Source organism: Triturus cristatus, chromosome 10 (assembly GCF_964204655.1).
Source record: "Triturus cristatus chromosome 10, aTriCri1.1, whole genome shotgun sequence".
Taxonomy (NCBI): Eukaryota; Metazoa; Chordata; class Amphibia; order Caudata; family Salamandridae; genus Triturus; species Triturus cristatus.
Genome location: NC_140593.1, coordinates 1,135,213,584 through 1,135,229,963, shown reverse-complemented (window position 1 = coordinate 1,135,229,963; position 16,380 = coordinate 1,135,213,584). Strand labels below are relative to the sequence as shown.

The following is a 16,380-nucleotide window of genomic DNA, read 5'->3' as shown; positions in this document are numbered from 1 at the left end:
TGATAACCTTAAAAGGCGCTGTGTCACATACGCTTTGATTCTGGCTCTAAGGTACTTGGGTCCTGATGACCTGAAGGCTCAGTAAGTGATTACCAAGATCTTAAAGAGGATCCTTTTATGTATGGGCAGCCATTGTAAAGGTTTTAATACTGCTGAGGCTGAGGCCCTTCGCAGTAATTTTAGGACCAGGCGAGCTGCTGATGTTGCACTATCTGTAGTTTTTTCAAGACAGACTTATTGGAGCCTGCATATAGGCTGTTGCAGTAGTCTAGTCGGGACATGATCAGAGCTTCTGCAACTGCCTTTCTAGATGAACTTGGTAACAGATCGATATACTTTTTAAGAGACTTTATCAGTTGGAAGCATGTGCCGGCCACAGAGAGAGCTTGCTGATGGAAGGATAGTGAGGTATCACATTTTACCCCCAAGTTCCTTACTACATTCTCTGTATTTGGTAGGGGGGTCTTTCTGCCACCACCTGCAGGGAAAAAAGTGTTGGATTTGCCAAGCAATATGATCTCCGTTTTTTGGGTGTTGCATTTCAGGTGATTGGATTGCATCCAATGGATGACAGCGGAAAGGCAACGTTAGAAATTCTCCTCTGCATCAGTGGAGTCTTTGTCTAGTGTTAGAATTAATTGAGTATCATCTGCGTAGGAAATAGTTTAGATGTTAAATGATATCTGGTTGAGCAGAGGGGCCATATAGATGTTAAACAATGTTGGGCTTGGGGCAGAGCCCTGTGGGGCCCCAGAAAGCAAGGGTTTATCCGCTGATTGGCAGTGGCCGAGGGTGACGATTTGTTTTCTATTGGCTAGAAATGGTTTCAGCCGGGCAAGGGCCATGTGGGAACTGCCAAATGATCTGAGCATCTCCCAGAATGTCATGGGAGACCGTGTCAAATGCGGCCGATAGATCCAACAGAATCAGCACTGCATTTTTCCCTTGGTCCAATGCAAATTTAAGAGTTTCCGTGGTGTGTAGTAGTGCTGACTCTGGAATGTATAGGCCGGAAACCTGATTGACTTGGATGCAGGATATTAGCATCTTCCAGGAAGGCAGTCAGTTGGGTATTGACTAATTTTGGTTCATTAGCAGTTCTGGTTAGGTTTAGTCTGCGGGGTGATAGACCCAGGTGCAGCGACTCTTGTGAGCCCAAACCCATCTCCTTTCCACAGCCTTTTCCAGACTAGTCTGTCTGAGGCTCACTACCTACCTCTTCCGAAGCACTGGTCTAAAAATGCCTAACATGCTGGGACAGTAACTTCAAAGGAGAACAGTGGGATTCATTGATCAAAGCTCTGACTTCAAAGCAGCCTTTAAACACCAGCAAATCTGTCACTGAGAGATGTCTGGAAGGCACAAGCCTGCTGCTTGCGGTCACTCCAGGGGGAAGAGGCCTCCAGCTGACGGTCGAGCCTCAGAAAAGTGGATCAGAGGAGTGATGAACCTGGTCGAGAATCTGGTCACAGCCTGGGACCAGTTCGGGTTAAGCCGCCTCTCAGCATTTCATCCATCAGGGACCAATGAAACGAGCCCCACTGGCGGGGTGACTCAAAATCCCACCGCAAGCCGCCCTTTCCAAATGTGTCAGTACCGCATTACAGCACTGATGCTTGACACCAACTTGGAAACTGCGCCCATAAATGAGGAATAACGCGCGGAAATATTATTCTTCATGTACACACGGAAAACTAGGTCCAGAGGCAAAATTGCATGTATGTAAAGACTCGGGAGCGACCCCACTGCCCAAGAGACAGGGTACCTCAAGTACGTAAGAATAAGATATTCTCTTGGGTATCTATAAAGACCACCTTTTTCCCCCAAATACACACTATTATATCATACATACACCAATCACCATTATTCCTAACCAGAGGTAAAGGCACCCGAATATTTATCCTGGCTCAAGCTTCAGTGTGAACCCCAACGAATGTATGTATTTCATCATTGGGATTGTATTATTCTGTTGATTATTGTCTATGTGATTGTGTAATTTTTAATAAATTGAGCATATTTTACATCATTTCAGTTTTTATCATTTTGTCACATGTGGTTGAAAAAAAGGTGGTCTTTATAGATACCCAAGAGAATATCTTATTCTTAGGTACCAGAGGCAAAACTGCACCTCGTTACTACACTGGATGAGCACCCTCGTATTTAATGTAGGAGTGTAAATGAGGAATAACGCTGATACGCACCGCTCAATCTTTCATCTAGCGCTAAGCACACAATCAATGTGTTGTGAATAAATGTCGGGGCCTATGGCTTAATTTATATGTACCTGAATAAAAGTATGCATCGGCCAGGGCATTGGAGCGCCTTCCGTGAACACCAGTTACATTACAAACGGTCAGATTAACTGTGTGTTAACGGCACAAGGAGAGTAAGTGATTTGCCCAGAATCACAGGATGCTGTTGAGCCGACGCCGGGACTCGCACCTGGTTCCTCAACTCCAAAGTCGGCAGCTCTGGCCATTGGGCCCATCTTCACCCCAAATTCACGCAACGCTCCAAAACGTGGCCCACCCACCACACAATAGTTATTTGTAATTATTAAGAGTGGTTTAGTCGCACCGGAATGTCGTCTTGCAGCTGCAAACATGAAATAAACAAGCCCCTCACTTTTGCTGAATGCACTGCCCGCCTGGACGTCTTCTCCCGCCCGCCGCAGGTGCAGCCCCCGCACAGAGGCCCAGGTGAGATGCCCCGCTCCCCCTGCCCTCCCAGGGGCGGGCACTGCCTCTCTCAAGGCCTCGTTTGTTCCAGGCCTGGCTCTCGGGTTTCGCCATCGCCTCCCCCAGCGGGCGGGGGTCCTGGTACCCGGTGCCGATGGACGCGCCGTCCCAAACACGCGCAGCCGGCCGAGAGTCTGGGAGCGCATCGCCCGCAGAGAGCCCCGGCCTGGAGACGGAGAATGGAGGCCAGGGGCGGCACACAGGCCAGCGGCACCCCTCCCCGGGCGAGCAGCAGCAGCGCCCCGGTGAGTCTGGGAGCAGAGGGGCGCAGGAGAAAGATGCTGTCTGGTGGGGGTGAGGTGGTCTGCTCTGGTAAAGGGGATGAGATCTGGTGGCGGAGGGAGAAGTGGTCCAGGGCCTCTCCAAGTTGTGGACCAGGGGTGACGATGTGATCTCGTGGCAGACTAGTAGGAGGTGAGCCCTAGAAGGGGGGAATGTTTGTTATTGAAGAGGAAATGTGGTCTAGGGGGGAGATGTCGGCTAATGGGAGAAATGTTATGTTGGAAAGCAGAGGTGGGATGGTGGAGGAGATTTGGAATAGCGGAAAGAATGTGGTGTAGTGGGGGAGACGAGATGCAGTGGGGGAGATAATGTGCACTGGGTGAGACGAGGTGCAGCGGGAAAGACGAGGTGCAGCGGGAAAGACGAGGTGCAGTGGGAAAGACGAGGTGCAGTGGGTGAGACGAGATGCAGTGGGTGAAATGTGGTGCAGTGGGTGAGTGAGGCAGTGGTGTGAGATGAGGTGCAGTGGGTGAGATGATGTGTAAAAGGTTAAATGTGGTACAGTGGATGGAATGTGGTGCAGTGGGGGAGATGTGGTACACTGGGGGAGATGTGGTACATGGGATGAGACGAGGTGCAGTGAGTGAGACATGGTACAGTGGGTGAAATAGGATGCAGTGGGAGAGATGAGGTACAGTGGGTGAGATGAGGTACAGTGGATGAGAAGAGTAGCAGTGGTTGAGATGAGTTGGAGTGGGTGAGATGCAGTGAGTGAGACGAGATGCAGTGGGCGAGATGAGGTGGATTGGGCGAGATGAGGTGCAGTGAGTGAGATGAGGTGCAGTGGGTGAAACGAGGTGCAGTGGGTGAGGTGTGATGCAGTGGGTGAGGTGTGATGCAGTGGGCGAGATGAGGTGCAGTGGGCGAGATGAGGTTCAGTGGGCGAGATGAGGTGCAGTGCAGGAAATGTGGTGGAGTGGATCAGATGTGCTGAAGTGGATGAGATAATGTGCACTGGAAGAGAAATGGTGCAGTACAGGGGATGAGGTGCACTGGATGAGATGAGGTGCACGAGATGTGGTGCAGTGCAGGAGATGTGGTGGAGTGGATCCAGCATGGTGTAGCGGAGGGCATGTTACCTGCTGAAGAAGATGTTGCCTATTAGGAGAGGAGTGGTGTAGGGTAAGAGATGTCATCTACTGAGGAGAAGTGATCCTGAGTACATGTGGTCTGTTAAGGGAGATGTGTAGGAGAGGAGATCTGGGCCAATGGGGAAGAGATATATGAGAAGAAAAGGTAATGAGTGGCTAAATCTGCTTACCTGTTTCGGTTCCATGTTTTGCCATAACCGCTCGTGCTCTGAAACAGGCGCTGATCAGGAAGCCGCAGACAGTCCAAAAGGCAGTGGCTCGGCTCATTTTGGGCCTATCTAGGAGAGCTTTGGTTTCGTCTCGGTTGAGGGAACTGCATTGGTTCCCCATTAAGAAGATAACTTTGTTTGAAGCTTTAACTATCGTCCATCGGGGCTTCTACAACTGTTGCCCTGGGTACAGGGTAGGATTGGGATAAAAAAAATCGGCCCACATTTGCATATTGCCTTTCCTCAAAAAACTGCTTTGGCGAAATTTTATTTAAATTAACCAGGACTCTCCAACCACCTCTATCATGGGCTTTTCTTTCAATCTGACTCCAGGTGTAACCCATCTCCTTGCAGTCAGCCTCAAGGCCTCAGCACCAGGTGTTTCTTGGCCTTCCTCTTTTCCTTTTCCCTTTAGGGTTCCAGGCCAGGACTTGCCTGGTGGTGTTTGATGCGGGCTTGCAGAGGGTGTGACCAATCCAGCCCCAGTGTCTTTTCAGGATTTCTTCATGAGCAGGGAGCTGGAAAGTCATATTGCTGATGGTGTTTGGGCAATGGATTTGGAGGATTTTCCTCAGGCAGGTGTTGATGAAGTTCTGGACATTGTTGGTGGTGGTACTGTAGTCCTCCAAGTTTCTACTCTATACAGAAGGACCCATTTTACGTTGGTGTTAAACAGCCTGACCTTAGTTTGCAGCATTAGGTCCTTGGAGCGCCAGATCTACTTTAGCTGAATGAAGGCAGCCCTTGCTTTGCCTATTCTTGCCTAGACATCGGCGTCTGTGCCGTGCTGCTCGTCTGTGACACTGTCCAGGTAGGGGAAGGCCTCAACCACTTCCAGTGCATCGCCTGCAAGAGTGACTGTAAATGTGCTGGCCCTGTTAGCCTTCAGGAACTTGGTTTTTCCCCTGTGAATGTTGAGGTCAAGTTGTGCTGATGTGGTTGCCACATTGTTGGTCTTTTCTAGCATCTGTAGATGGGTATGGGAGAGTAGGGCCAGGTCGTCTGCAAAGTCCAGGTCATTGAGCTGTGTCCACTGGATCCCATTTTTCTCCTTGCTGTGGATGTCTTCATGATCCAGTCTTTGGCCTGCAGGAAGAAAAAAGGCGAGAGCAAACAACCCTGCCAGACTCCAGTCCTCCCTTGGAAGGCTTCTGTGAGTTGTCCTCCATGGACTATCTTGCAGGTCATTCCTTTGTAAGAGTTCCTGATGGATCTTACAAGTTTATCTGGCACACCATAGTGGCAGAGGATTTTCCAAAGGGTCTCTGTCCACGCTGTTGAATGCCTTCTCATAGTTGATGAAGTTGACTATGTATATGACACACCAATCAATAACAACGATTAACTCATCAGTTTCAGTCCCTCCACTTTAACACTCATTAAAGTTATCACTGACAACTACTGTAGTAATCTCTCCTGCCAAAATACTGCTCTGGAGATAATTATTTTTTATTTATGTTATTAACAATGGAAGTGGAGGAGAGTGCTGGTACCCACTCCATAATGCAAACCCCTATTTCATAGAGAGCCGTGGGTGGACAGCACCAGCCCACTAAGGAATGTAAGTGGAATGTGCTGTCAGGATAGAGATGGGAGAGCTGTTAGGCGCTTCCTGCGCTTGAGATGAGACTGCCAACACCGAATTCCTACTGTTCACAAACAGTTAAGACATGGGGAGCCTACGGTTCAAGCCAAGGTGGTTTTAAACATAATAAAAATGCTGGCAACTAATTACCACAAAGTTTGTGGCGAAAAAGAGAATTTAGATTAAAGATTATCAAAAATTAATCAGAATCTGAAGTATCAAAATACCAATTTTAATAAAAACCTTTTAACCATTTTACTAGTCAAAATGGGAAAAATAGAAAAAGTTATCAAAATAATATTCTGTTGAAACCCCAAGAATCCACCAGAGTTCTTTAAGAGACTAAGGATCCTCATGCAGGACGGAGAGGGTGGCGAGAGGTTAGCCAGCGATAGAGGTACTTGCAGCTTCTGTATGTTAACATTTTCTCTCCTTCAGTTTTTGTCTTTATGAAAAACAAAAGAACTTCTGGCTTTGAGATGATGCGAAACAATCACATTTCAGGTTTCTTCTTTTGCCACCTGGTGCCAACGCAGACTGGAGGCACTCCGATATAGAGGTACAAAGCATTTCTTAACTTGTCACAGACAATCATGCAGAATCCCAGTAGGTCCTGCAACCTCTTTGTTCTACTCTCCGTTACTCTACGCCCAGGCTCTGCTCCTTCAGAACTTCCTGGAACTTGATCTCATAGCAAGGAAGTCCTTGAGTCTTATGTAGCCAACAACAAGTCAAAGCAAACACAGTCCAACAGAGTGTCAAGCAAGCAAGGCAAATCTTATGTTTGGCAGGGCAGTTTAGTTGCCTTAACTATGTTCGAGGTGGTATGGCAAACCTTGGTATATTAGGAAATCCTTCAGTAGTGGGAATTTCAAGCCCTTAAACTTTCTGCAGTTACAGATTTTCACAGGACGTATGCCTACCTTGTGCAGGAGGTTGGCATTAAGAACTCTGACGGGAGTTGCCATCCGGCTTCCCAAATCTCGGGTCAAACATTCTGAAATTCGGTTTCGGCACAGGGAGGCAGTGATCATAGTGTTTTTTGCATCTTGTTTAGGCTACCCTACACTTAGAGGTTTCTTGGATCTTTTCAGTCAAGAGATTGTAGAAGACAGCCTGACCTTGCTTCTGAGAATCTCATCATCACTCGGCTCTTGCAGGGGTCAGTTGTAAGCTCCGTTGCTGGTTTTACCAAGGGGATCAAAGATTCGAAGACCTTTTTGTCAATATGTTTGAGGTCTTTCAGTTGTACCATTACAGCTTGCGGCACAACATGGAGAGGGTGTGTTGGTGGAAATATTCTGAAAGGAGTGAAGTGGTTGGACCCATCCCCTTGGAAAGGGTTGGACACGTGCACGTGGTCTATCATTGCCAAATACCAGTCAGGATAGAGCTGGTATTATCAACAGGGCACTACAATATTGGAGAAACCTTCAAAATATAAAGAATTTGAGGGGAGAAGAGTCCACCTCCTTTCTCCAATGAAGATTGAAATCTCCCGAGAGAATGTGATTACAAGAGTAGATGAGTTATCAGGGCAGTAATCAAGAAACTCCTCAGTAAAGTTATTTTTAGAAATGTTTAACCACTGATGTATCCATGTTGTGTTCGTAATATTCGCAAAAGAAGGGGTTATTTAATTTAATGAATTTGCATTTAAAGCAATCAGTGTGGGTAAGGGCAACCCTCCCATCTGTTAATCAGTTTTATCAGCTCTATAAAGGTGGAGAATGCGGTATCCGGAAAGGAAAATAGTGTCAAATAGGGTCATGATGGATGGTTTCCGTAATAACAGTCACACTAAGGTCACAAACTTGGGTGAGAGCAGATATGGCGGCATCAATAGGGAGTGTGGACCAACAATTCAGGAGGAGCGCTTTGATAGGATGGTGCCGGGTAATTCAGTTGGGGTGAGAGGAGCTGATGCCTCTCTGACGATGCATGGTCAAATTGATCTACGTTTGGGGCGTCTGGTTCCAGAGATGTTAGGAATAAGATGAGTTGTGGAATCTAAGATCATAGAGTATTTGGGCGCAGTAAGCGTGTTACATATATTGTCTGTGGTGGCGTTTTCAAAGGCGTTAGAAGTGATGAGTGTTTCACTACACTTGCACCACACATAATTTGTTTTGAGTGCTCCTACGTAATCCGCAAGTCGCAGCACGCCTCAGCCCGTAGAGGACTGAGAGGACCCCAATGATGAAGCATGTCACCGTGGGGAAACCCTGGTGAGTGAGGGGACTCAAGAAAGGAAGAGTTCTGCCCCTTTCTTTCTTTCTTTGGGTGTTCTTCGGGAACCAATTGTCTTTCTGACACCCCCAGGTTAGGTTCTTTTAACCTGAACGCAGGTTATTTAATATCTATGTTTTGGCATGCCCAGAAGCAGGTATCTCGAGTAAAGCATTAGGGGAGGAGAGTCAGCATAATACGTTCCGAGAAGAAAGTGCCTGTGGAAGAGATGGATTTTTTTTAATGGTCTTATGCAAGCCATCTTACATCAGTTTGATACTGTAAAGTTCATTTTGAGGGGTGTGAGAAAGATTTGAGGTTTGGCCAGAAGGAAGGGTCTAAAGTAAAGCAGCAGGCATGTAATTGCAGTTAATGTGGGTGGAGGTAGTAAAATAGAAGTGAAACTCCCAAAAGGTCACACCTGCATTTAGAGTGCATTATCCACAAAGATATGCATAAAGCAGATACTGGCGAGGCTGGATCATTCTATGCTTTTCGGTTCCAATTAAAATCCAATTTTTTAAAAATCCACCTAAAAGGAAGAACTTTTTAATAGTTCTCAGCGTACTTCAAAACAATCTGCTACTGAGATATTAATTTATAACAGTAATATATGTTTTCACCATTACTTACTGTCTTTTCCCTGCACTCGTGTCTTCTCTCTTGCAAGCTTTGAGGGTTTCGTAGTGTCTGAGCAAAGCTGCCTACAACAGGAACTACGTTCTACCAATACAAGGCACTTTGTCACTTTTTGATTTCTTTAAATAGTGGTATCGGTGTAGCTCATAAGAGGCCTGTCTGCACAGAGAACCTTGTTTATGATCCAAGTATAGCTACAGTATATAATGGTGATTTGTCTGTGTAAGTACCTCTTTTGGTCTAAAAATGGGAGTTAAAATGCAAAAAAATCTACAAAGGCAAAAACTCAAAAAGTAGATGGATTCCTTGCTTTTGACCTTGTACAGCACTCCGCACCATACAACTACCACATACATATACACACAGAATCCCTACTCATCCATTCTCTCACAGTGCCAGACATCATCACACTGCTTCAGCGTTGACTTTGGAAGTGGCAGATGGACAGGTTCATGGCAGTGCACTTAGGGGGACACAGAGACTCTCATTGAAAGTTTCTTATTCTCACACAGGCCATCTTTGTAGAACTGAGCATTTGTGGGAAATAAAGAGCAAGATCCCCTGTGAAGCTCCCTTCTTATCCTCAAAAGCTAGCAGGTCACCTGCTTCTACATGCTCCCAGTTCCTTGTAGAAATGGTATCGAGGCACCACCTTTACTCTAGCTAAGAAGACTGCAGCCACTACCAAGGAGGAGGGATGAGGCCATAGAAAATGGAGGACATCCCACTGATTGCTCCCCAACAGACATTCGACAATATGTCAATATACAGTGTTAGCCACATGGACATACGTATACAAGCTGCCACAGGGGAACATGTAGTGTTAAAATGGAACACCTACAAAAATAAAAAATATAACTCGTGAAAAGGGGGTGCAAGTGAGTGAATGATGTATAAAAGGATTGAGAAATATGACCATTTTATATATTCCTCTGTTGTTTCCATTCTGGTAGGGCAGAGAGACGGCCGAGGCACTGAAACCCACGTGGCGGATATGTTGGGCATTTGTAGCTGTCATTTTGTTCATTGTTGTGGCCGGTGTGACTGTGGTGGGCATTCTGGGCTTCTTGGACAAGAAACCAAAGGTAAGAATTCTCAGTTTATCCCATTTTTGTGTCAAAAATGTAGCGTAATTGCAGATCAGAGAAGTCCCTACCGGATTGTTTCAGATAGGCAACATGAATTTTATTATTTTCAAATACAATTTTCCTGTATCTGACTTTGGGTGTCAGATTCAACGTGTGCATCTAAAACACACCTGCTTTACATCACACAGACAGACAGACAGACAGATAGACAGACAGACAGACAGACAGACACACACCCACACACACCCACACACACCACACACCACACACCACACACCACACACCACACACACCACACACCCTCTTTGAGAAAGGGTTGACTTGCACTGCTCAGAGCTGAGCCCAGTCACAAGCCTCCCCCCCCCCATCTCTTCCTTGTAATTTATTGTATTCCCTTAGCCTACTGGTGACCATCTTTGACAGACTAGGGAGTTCTGGACATAAATATGGCTATCCCCTGCCTTATCTGTGGCCACCCCTGACATATTCGAGACATCCCATGCAAAGTGGTGGCATGATGCTCAACTTGACATATTTTGTGTGCACCTGACACCTTTGAGTCAGGCCCTGGATAAATAAAATAATGTGTGTTTCTAAATAAAACTTTCACCCCATGGAGCATTTTGGTGCTCAATACCAAGTGTTTATTGTTACCAGCTCAGTTGTACTCATTGTATCAACCCACAAGGATGGAAGGCTCAGTGAACACACTGGGATTTGAACCTGTGATCATGAAGTCAAACACAGATTTCTGGAGTGGATGCAGTACTCCACTGAGCCACCAGACCAAGCGTGGATAGTCTAATGTGGCTATATTTGGCATAATGGAGACCCCAATATATCAGCACCACTTTGCATATTTTGGCACACTTGGTGTACCGTAGAGCATCCATGTAATAACAGTAGCTCCAGCCAAATAGTGACTGTTCCTAACATATTGTGGGCAATGTGGAGATAAGTGGGGCTATGCCTGGCATAATGCTGGCCCAGTCATTATAGTACTGTCTCAGCATACTGTCACCATATTTGAATTATGCGTGCCTATCGTTAACAGAACAATAGGCTATGACTCATGATAACTATCCTTGACATATTGTGGGCAGAACATTTTTGCCTACCTCTTTCAATATTTAGGCTTTGGCATTATGGTGTCCTTTTTGACATATTTTGGGCCCATCTGACACAATGGTACATGTGGCCTAAAGGTGCCCAACGTTGAAATATTGGGAACCTGTGGGAAAAATTGTCGTATTCCCTGGCATTTTGGTGGTCCAGGCAAACAGATACCTGTTTGAATGTGTTGTGGTCATTTCTGACATAATTCTGATTAAGTAAGATATCAAATTGACGCTGGCATAAAGTCGCCACTCATCATTGCATAATGGGGCCCTGACATGGTTTTATCTTTTGCATATTGTGGACATTTTTGACATAATTTGGGTGATGTCTGGCGAAGTGGCAGTAGACTTTGTTGCTATTTGATGGACTTCCCTGGTATTTGCTACAGATAAATGATCATGGAAGTCAGAATCTGCCCATCTCTAGCCATAGTAAATGAGAGTACTTGCTGAAAATGACAAGTTGATCTTAGGAGAACAAACTGATTTATTAAAATTAAAAACTGAATTTAAGGGCAAAATAGTATTTTCTTTTTGAAAATGCCAAGTGTTTGCTTAAGGGCATCAGTTTATTTATCTAAAATGAAAAGTCATTATTTAATAGCAAAGCTGATGTTTGGGGATCTTTGGGGGACAATCAATCAATCAATTAAACATTTATAGAACGCGGCAAATCACCCGCGAGGGTCTTGAGGTACTGGAGTGGTTTGCTGCTGCTTGGAGGTTTGTTTATTCAAAACATCCAGGTCTTTAGTTCTCTTCTGAATTGCTGGAGCGGTGGTGCGGTGCTGAGATGCAGGGGAGGTTGTTCCAAGCCTTGGTTGCCAGGTGCGAGAAGAAGTGTCCTCCGCTGTTGCCTCAACGGATCCATGGGATGTCTGCGAGGGAGAGAAAGGCTGATCGGAGATGTTTGGTGGGTTGGTGGAAGGTCAGGCGTTTGTTGATGGATGCCGATCCTTCGTTCTGCAGGGCCTGGTAGGCATGGTTCAGCATCCTGAATGGGCATCTCTTCTGAATCGGGAGCCAGTATAATTTCTTGAGATTGGGGTGTGATGTTTGTCCTTCTGGGGAGGTTGAGTATGAGACTTGCTGCTGAGTTCTCTCCTGTCTGGAGTCTCTTCAGGAGGTGTGCAGTGATTCCTACATAGAGTGTGTTTCTGTTGTCCAGTCTGCTGGTGAATATGGCCTGCGTGACAGTCCTTCTGGTGTTTACCGGGAGCCACCTAAAGATCTTGCAGAGCATGCGAAGGGTGTGGAAGTAGGCGGATGAGACTGCGTTGACTTGTTTCTTCATGGATAGCTTGCTCTACAGGATGATGCCGATGTTGCGGGCATGGTCTGTTGGGTCGGTGGGTGTGCCAAGCTCCCCATGCCACCATGTGTCATTCCATGGCGAGGTGTTGTGCCCAAAGATGAGGACTTCCATTTTTTCTGAGTTGAGTTGAGACAGCAGTTTTTCTTCATCCAGTCCACGACGTTCATCATACATCTGTGGAAGTTAGCTTTTGTGGTGGAAGGGTCTTCGAACAGTGAGAGAATGAGCTGTGTATCATCGGCGTAGGAGATGATGTTGAGTCTGTGTGATCAGACAGTGTCGGCAAGGGGGTCATGTAAGTGTTGAAGAGGGTCGGGCTGAGGAACGATTCTTGGGGGACCTGCAGATCTTCTTAGGCTCTGAGGTGAACGGTAGGAGACAGATCCTTTGCGTTCTGCTGGTGAGGTACGAGGTTATCCATTTGAGGGTGTTTTCTTGAATCCCGATGTGGTAGAATCTGTTCATCAGGATCTGGTGGGAGACGGTGTCAAACGCAGTGGACAGGTCCAGGAGGAAGAGGGTTGCTGTCAATGGTTGCATTTCTCAAATATACTAGCAACTGAAATTTAATTTATAACTAATGTGTAGTTTGGGAGACTTTTTGCTGATCTTCGACCTACATAGCAAAGAGCACCTCCTGAATCATCTGTTATTATTTTGAATAGAGCCGTTGCATCATATATATTAAACAAATGTTTATGAAATTATCTTTACTGCTGCCCAAACCTGAGCCTTTAAGATTATTGGAATCTCTCTGCTTTTTGTTCCTGTATGGTCTTTGTAAGCTGGGCAGTGGCACGGTCACATGAGTCTGTAAGATGTGTCTTGCTCTGCCTATGGCACTGTGGTCTATGATTAGGACATCTCTGTAACTTTTGATTTTCCCACCCCAGATCTTCCAAGTAGATTCTCAACCATATACCTATGACTGAGAATCTACTAAAGAAGTGAAAGACTGGAAAAATGAAAGGAAGTGGAATGTATAAGACAAGAAACATCCTATATTCACATGCTAAAAAAATGATATACCATTAAAAAATGCATACCCTGCTTCTTTTAACTGCTTACCACACACTGTAGCCAATTGTTAGGGAAAAAGTGCTGATAAATGCACTGTATGACACATTCTGCCAAAGTTTTCATGAATAGGCTGACCCTCCCCAATATACTTGGGCGGAGTGAACGTAGTGGAACATTTCAACAGGTACTGCTTCAAAATGTCTGGGGTAAAAACCAATTTATGTGGAGTTTTTGAAAATGTTCCATAAGAGAGCTTTTAAGTCAGACTTGCTCGCTGGTGAAGCGGACCTCTCTACTGCAAATTTAAAATGTTACTTGACACTAGCGCCCAAGACCCCTGCTTTTTCATTGGTTTAGGAGTGCCGGCAGTGGGCTTCTAAGTGTGCCTAATAATACAGTTATAAAAAGCTTGGGAGAAGCGGACAACTAAAACTACCCAACAGAAAATAGATCACTGATGCCACAGGAAACAGGAGACCCCCACCAATCCCCAACTTCCATAGCCAATGGTGACACAACCTGAGATCCTTACCTTTAACAAGGATGAATGAAGGCACATTGAGAGGTCCACTCTTTCCATCTATATATGGTGTTAGACACCATGGGGAAACAAAGACAACCAAAATTTGTCTATCAGTGATAATTCACACGTAAAATTATAATAAAATGCGAAATTAAAAAAGATAAATAAAAAGAAGACTGCAGACACATTTGGGATGAGGGAAACCAGCTATTCTTAATTTAACATTAAAAATGCAATGGGGAATTACAGTGGGAAAACTCGTGTTTAATATTGATGTTTTTACATCGGGTTTTCAAATTGCATTTTAAGAGTGCTTTGATTTACTTTTTGTTTCGCTGGTGAATTTCCTGAGCCAGGATGACCATTCACCACTCCCACTTCTCAATCACTCATCTTTTCTTTCTTTTTGTTTTTTTGTCATAAGCACCAATTTTATGTTGTAGTCTTAATTATCTAGGGTCACAAGGTGACTACATGAACACTTCAACCCTACTGGCCCTCAGTCTCCCTTCACATTTTCATGACATTTACCATTCACCCTTCATCCTCTGTGTACCCTCCACTCACCCTTCTCTAACAATAAACCTTAACCCTATAGTCACCCTTCACCCACCATTCAATCTTTCACCCTTTTCCATCCACTCTTCTCCAACTATTCACCCTCTCCAGCCTAGAAGTGCTCATGTGTAGTGATAAGAGAAAGGAATCCATATTTCAGAAATGGTGGTAGCGGAGTCCTAACACACCGTTCAGAGGTACCTATGCATTCAATCGTGGCTTGAAAAACAGTGTCTTGACACCTATGAACAGTGTGTTAGGATTCACATACCACCATTTCTGAAATATGGATGGACACTTGCCTTTGAGCATAAGATTTTTTTTTTTCTCAGGCAGGCCCGTTACTTTGGTTAATCTGAGTTGCCCGAGCCATTGTTGGAAATTGTATGAAACATATTCTCTGAACAACTATTATCCCTTTCTTTTCTTATCACTTTGCACATGAGCACTTCTATGAACAGTTTCCTATGCACTTTTTGGAGCAACCTTGATACAAATTTCATAAAAAATGTATGCGTTACCAGAACATTTATGAAAATTTAAATTGGATTTATTGTTTCAAATAACCCGGCGTGTGATCTATTTATTGTGTCTCTCTCTCGGCAGTATTGCAATACGTGAGTTAATATCGTGTTTCTCCTTCTAAGCAAATGCCAGTAGGACCATACTGTAGCATGTACAGTACGTTACCCAGGCCCTAGGGCTTGTCTTGGGTTACCCCATTAGTTTATAATGTCACCAGATATCTGGAACCTTTGGCGTCTAATTTTTCATGAATAATGCTAGGGGCTAGCTTGCACTGGTTGGGATATCCCGGAAAAGGGCTTTCCATCTCTGCATGAGGCATTAATGGGTATGTAAACCTATAGTTTCTGTATATGCAAAGGATGGCCTTTAAAAAACTGCTGCTTGACCTTCCATCAGTGTAATAACTTCTGAAGATGTTGATTTAACTTGTATGTATTCATCCTAGTCACCAAAACTCTTACGTCATTTGGTGTCCAGTTACTCTTGGATGGTATGAATGTAAAGCCAGCACAGATGAATGAAAGGATTGCATGGTGACATGTATCCTAAGATGATATTGAAGTTGTCTGCTGTACACCAGGTTTGTGTCTGAATTGACATGTCAGTTGTGTGAACTTTGCTCACTCTAGCCTTGGACTACAACCCTTAAGAATACCACTTTTAAGAGAGTTATGCTTGATTTGTCTACATTAAGAAACAAGCATTTGCAATGCAATAGGTCTCGCATTTACAAGACTTTGAGCTATTGGCACTGTAAATGTCAATAGCTTAAATTCTCGCAAATGTGAGACCTATTGCATTGCAAATATTGTTTTGTTTCCAAGTGCACCATGCCACGCTTGCACTTAATAGCGGCCATGCCCCTTTCTTTAGACAAGCTGCATCTGTAGATAGTGGCGTGGGCTCTATTAAGTGCAAGAGTGGCATGGGGCGCTTGGAAACAACCCCCAAAAAATATATTTGCAAAGCAATAGGTTTTGCATTTACAAGAGTTTAAGCTATTGTCATTTACAATGCCAATAGCTCACACTCTCCTAAAAGCGAGAGCTATGGCATTACAAAGAAGCGGCCCGCCATTGTCCCGGCTGCTTGGAAAGTGATAGCTTACATGGCGCGCTGATTGTAAGGAAAGCACGTCGAGCTGGAAGTAAGACAAAATTCAATAAAGAAAATAGTGCTTACAGACTAAATAATACAAACGGTGTAACACCAGGAGTAAAAGGGTCAGTCCTCTTGGGATGTTACAAATGAAGACAAGGCGGTACTAAAGAGGGACTAACAAGCCAATTACCGAATCAGAAGCCAGCATTTGCAAAAGACAAAGACACAAGCCAATGAAAAATATGGGCGGAGCTTCAAGTGCATGCTCTAATAGAGCATGCCTCCCAGAGCAAAGCATGTACTGCCCAGGCTCGACCTAAAAAGCCCAAGTATAGCATGAGTAATGATAGTAAAAG

At 44.9% G+C, this 16,380-nt stretch overlaps 1 protein-coding gene across 1 annotated transcript in view; it reads left to right on the top strand.

Annotated features, from left to right (window-relative positions):
• The first annotated feature begins 2,866 nt into the window (after positions 1–2,866).
• The window catches only part of BRICD5 (BRICHOS domain containing 5), a 71,156-nt gene continuing 57,642 nt past the window's right edge, over positions 2,867–16,380 (top strand). Inside the window, exons 1-2 of the mRNA XM_085629436.1 lie at positions 2,867–2,983; positions 9,727–9,858. Coding sequence (XP_085485562.1) covers positions 2,918–2,983; positions 9,727–9,858 — 198 coding nt within the window. The 5' untranslated portion in view covers positions 2,867–2,917. The remainder of the gene's footprint in view (positions 2,984–9,726; positions 9,859–16,380) is intronic.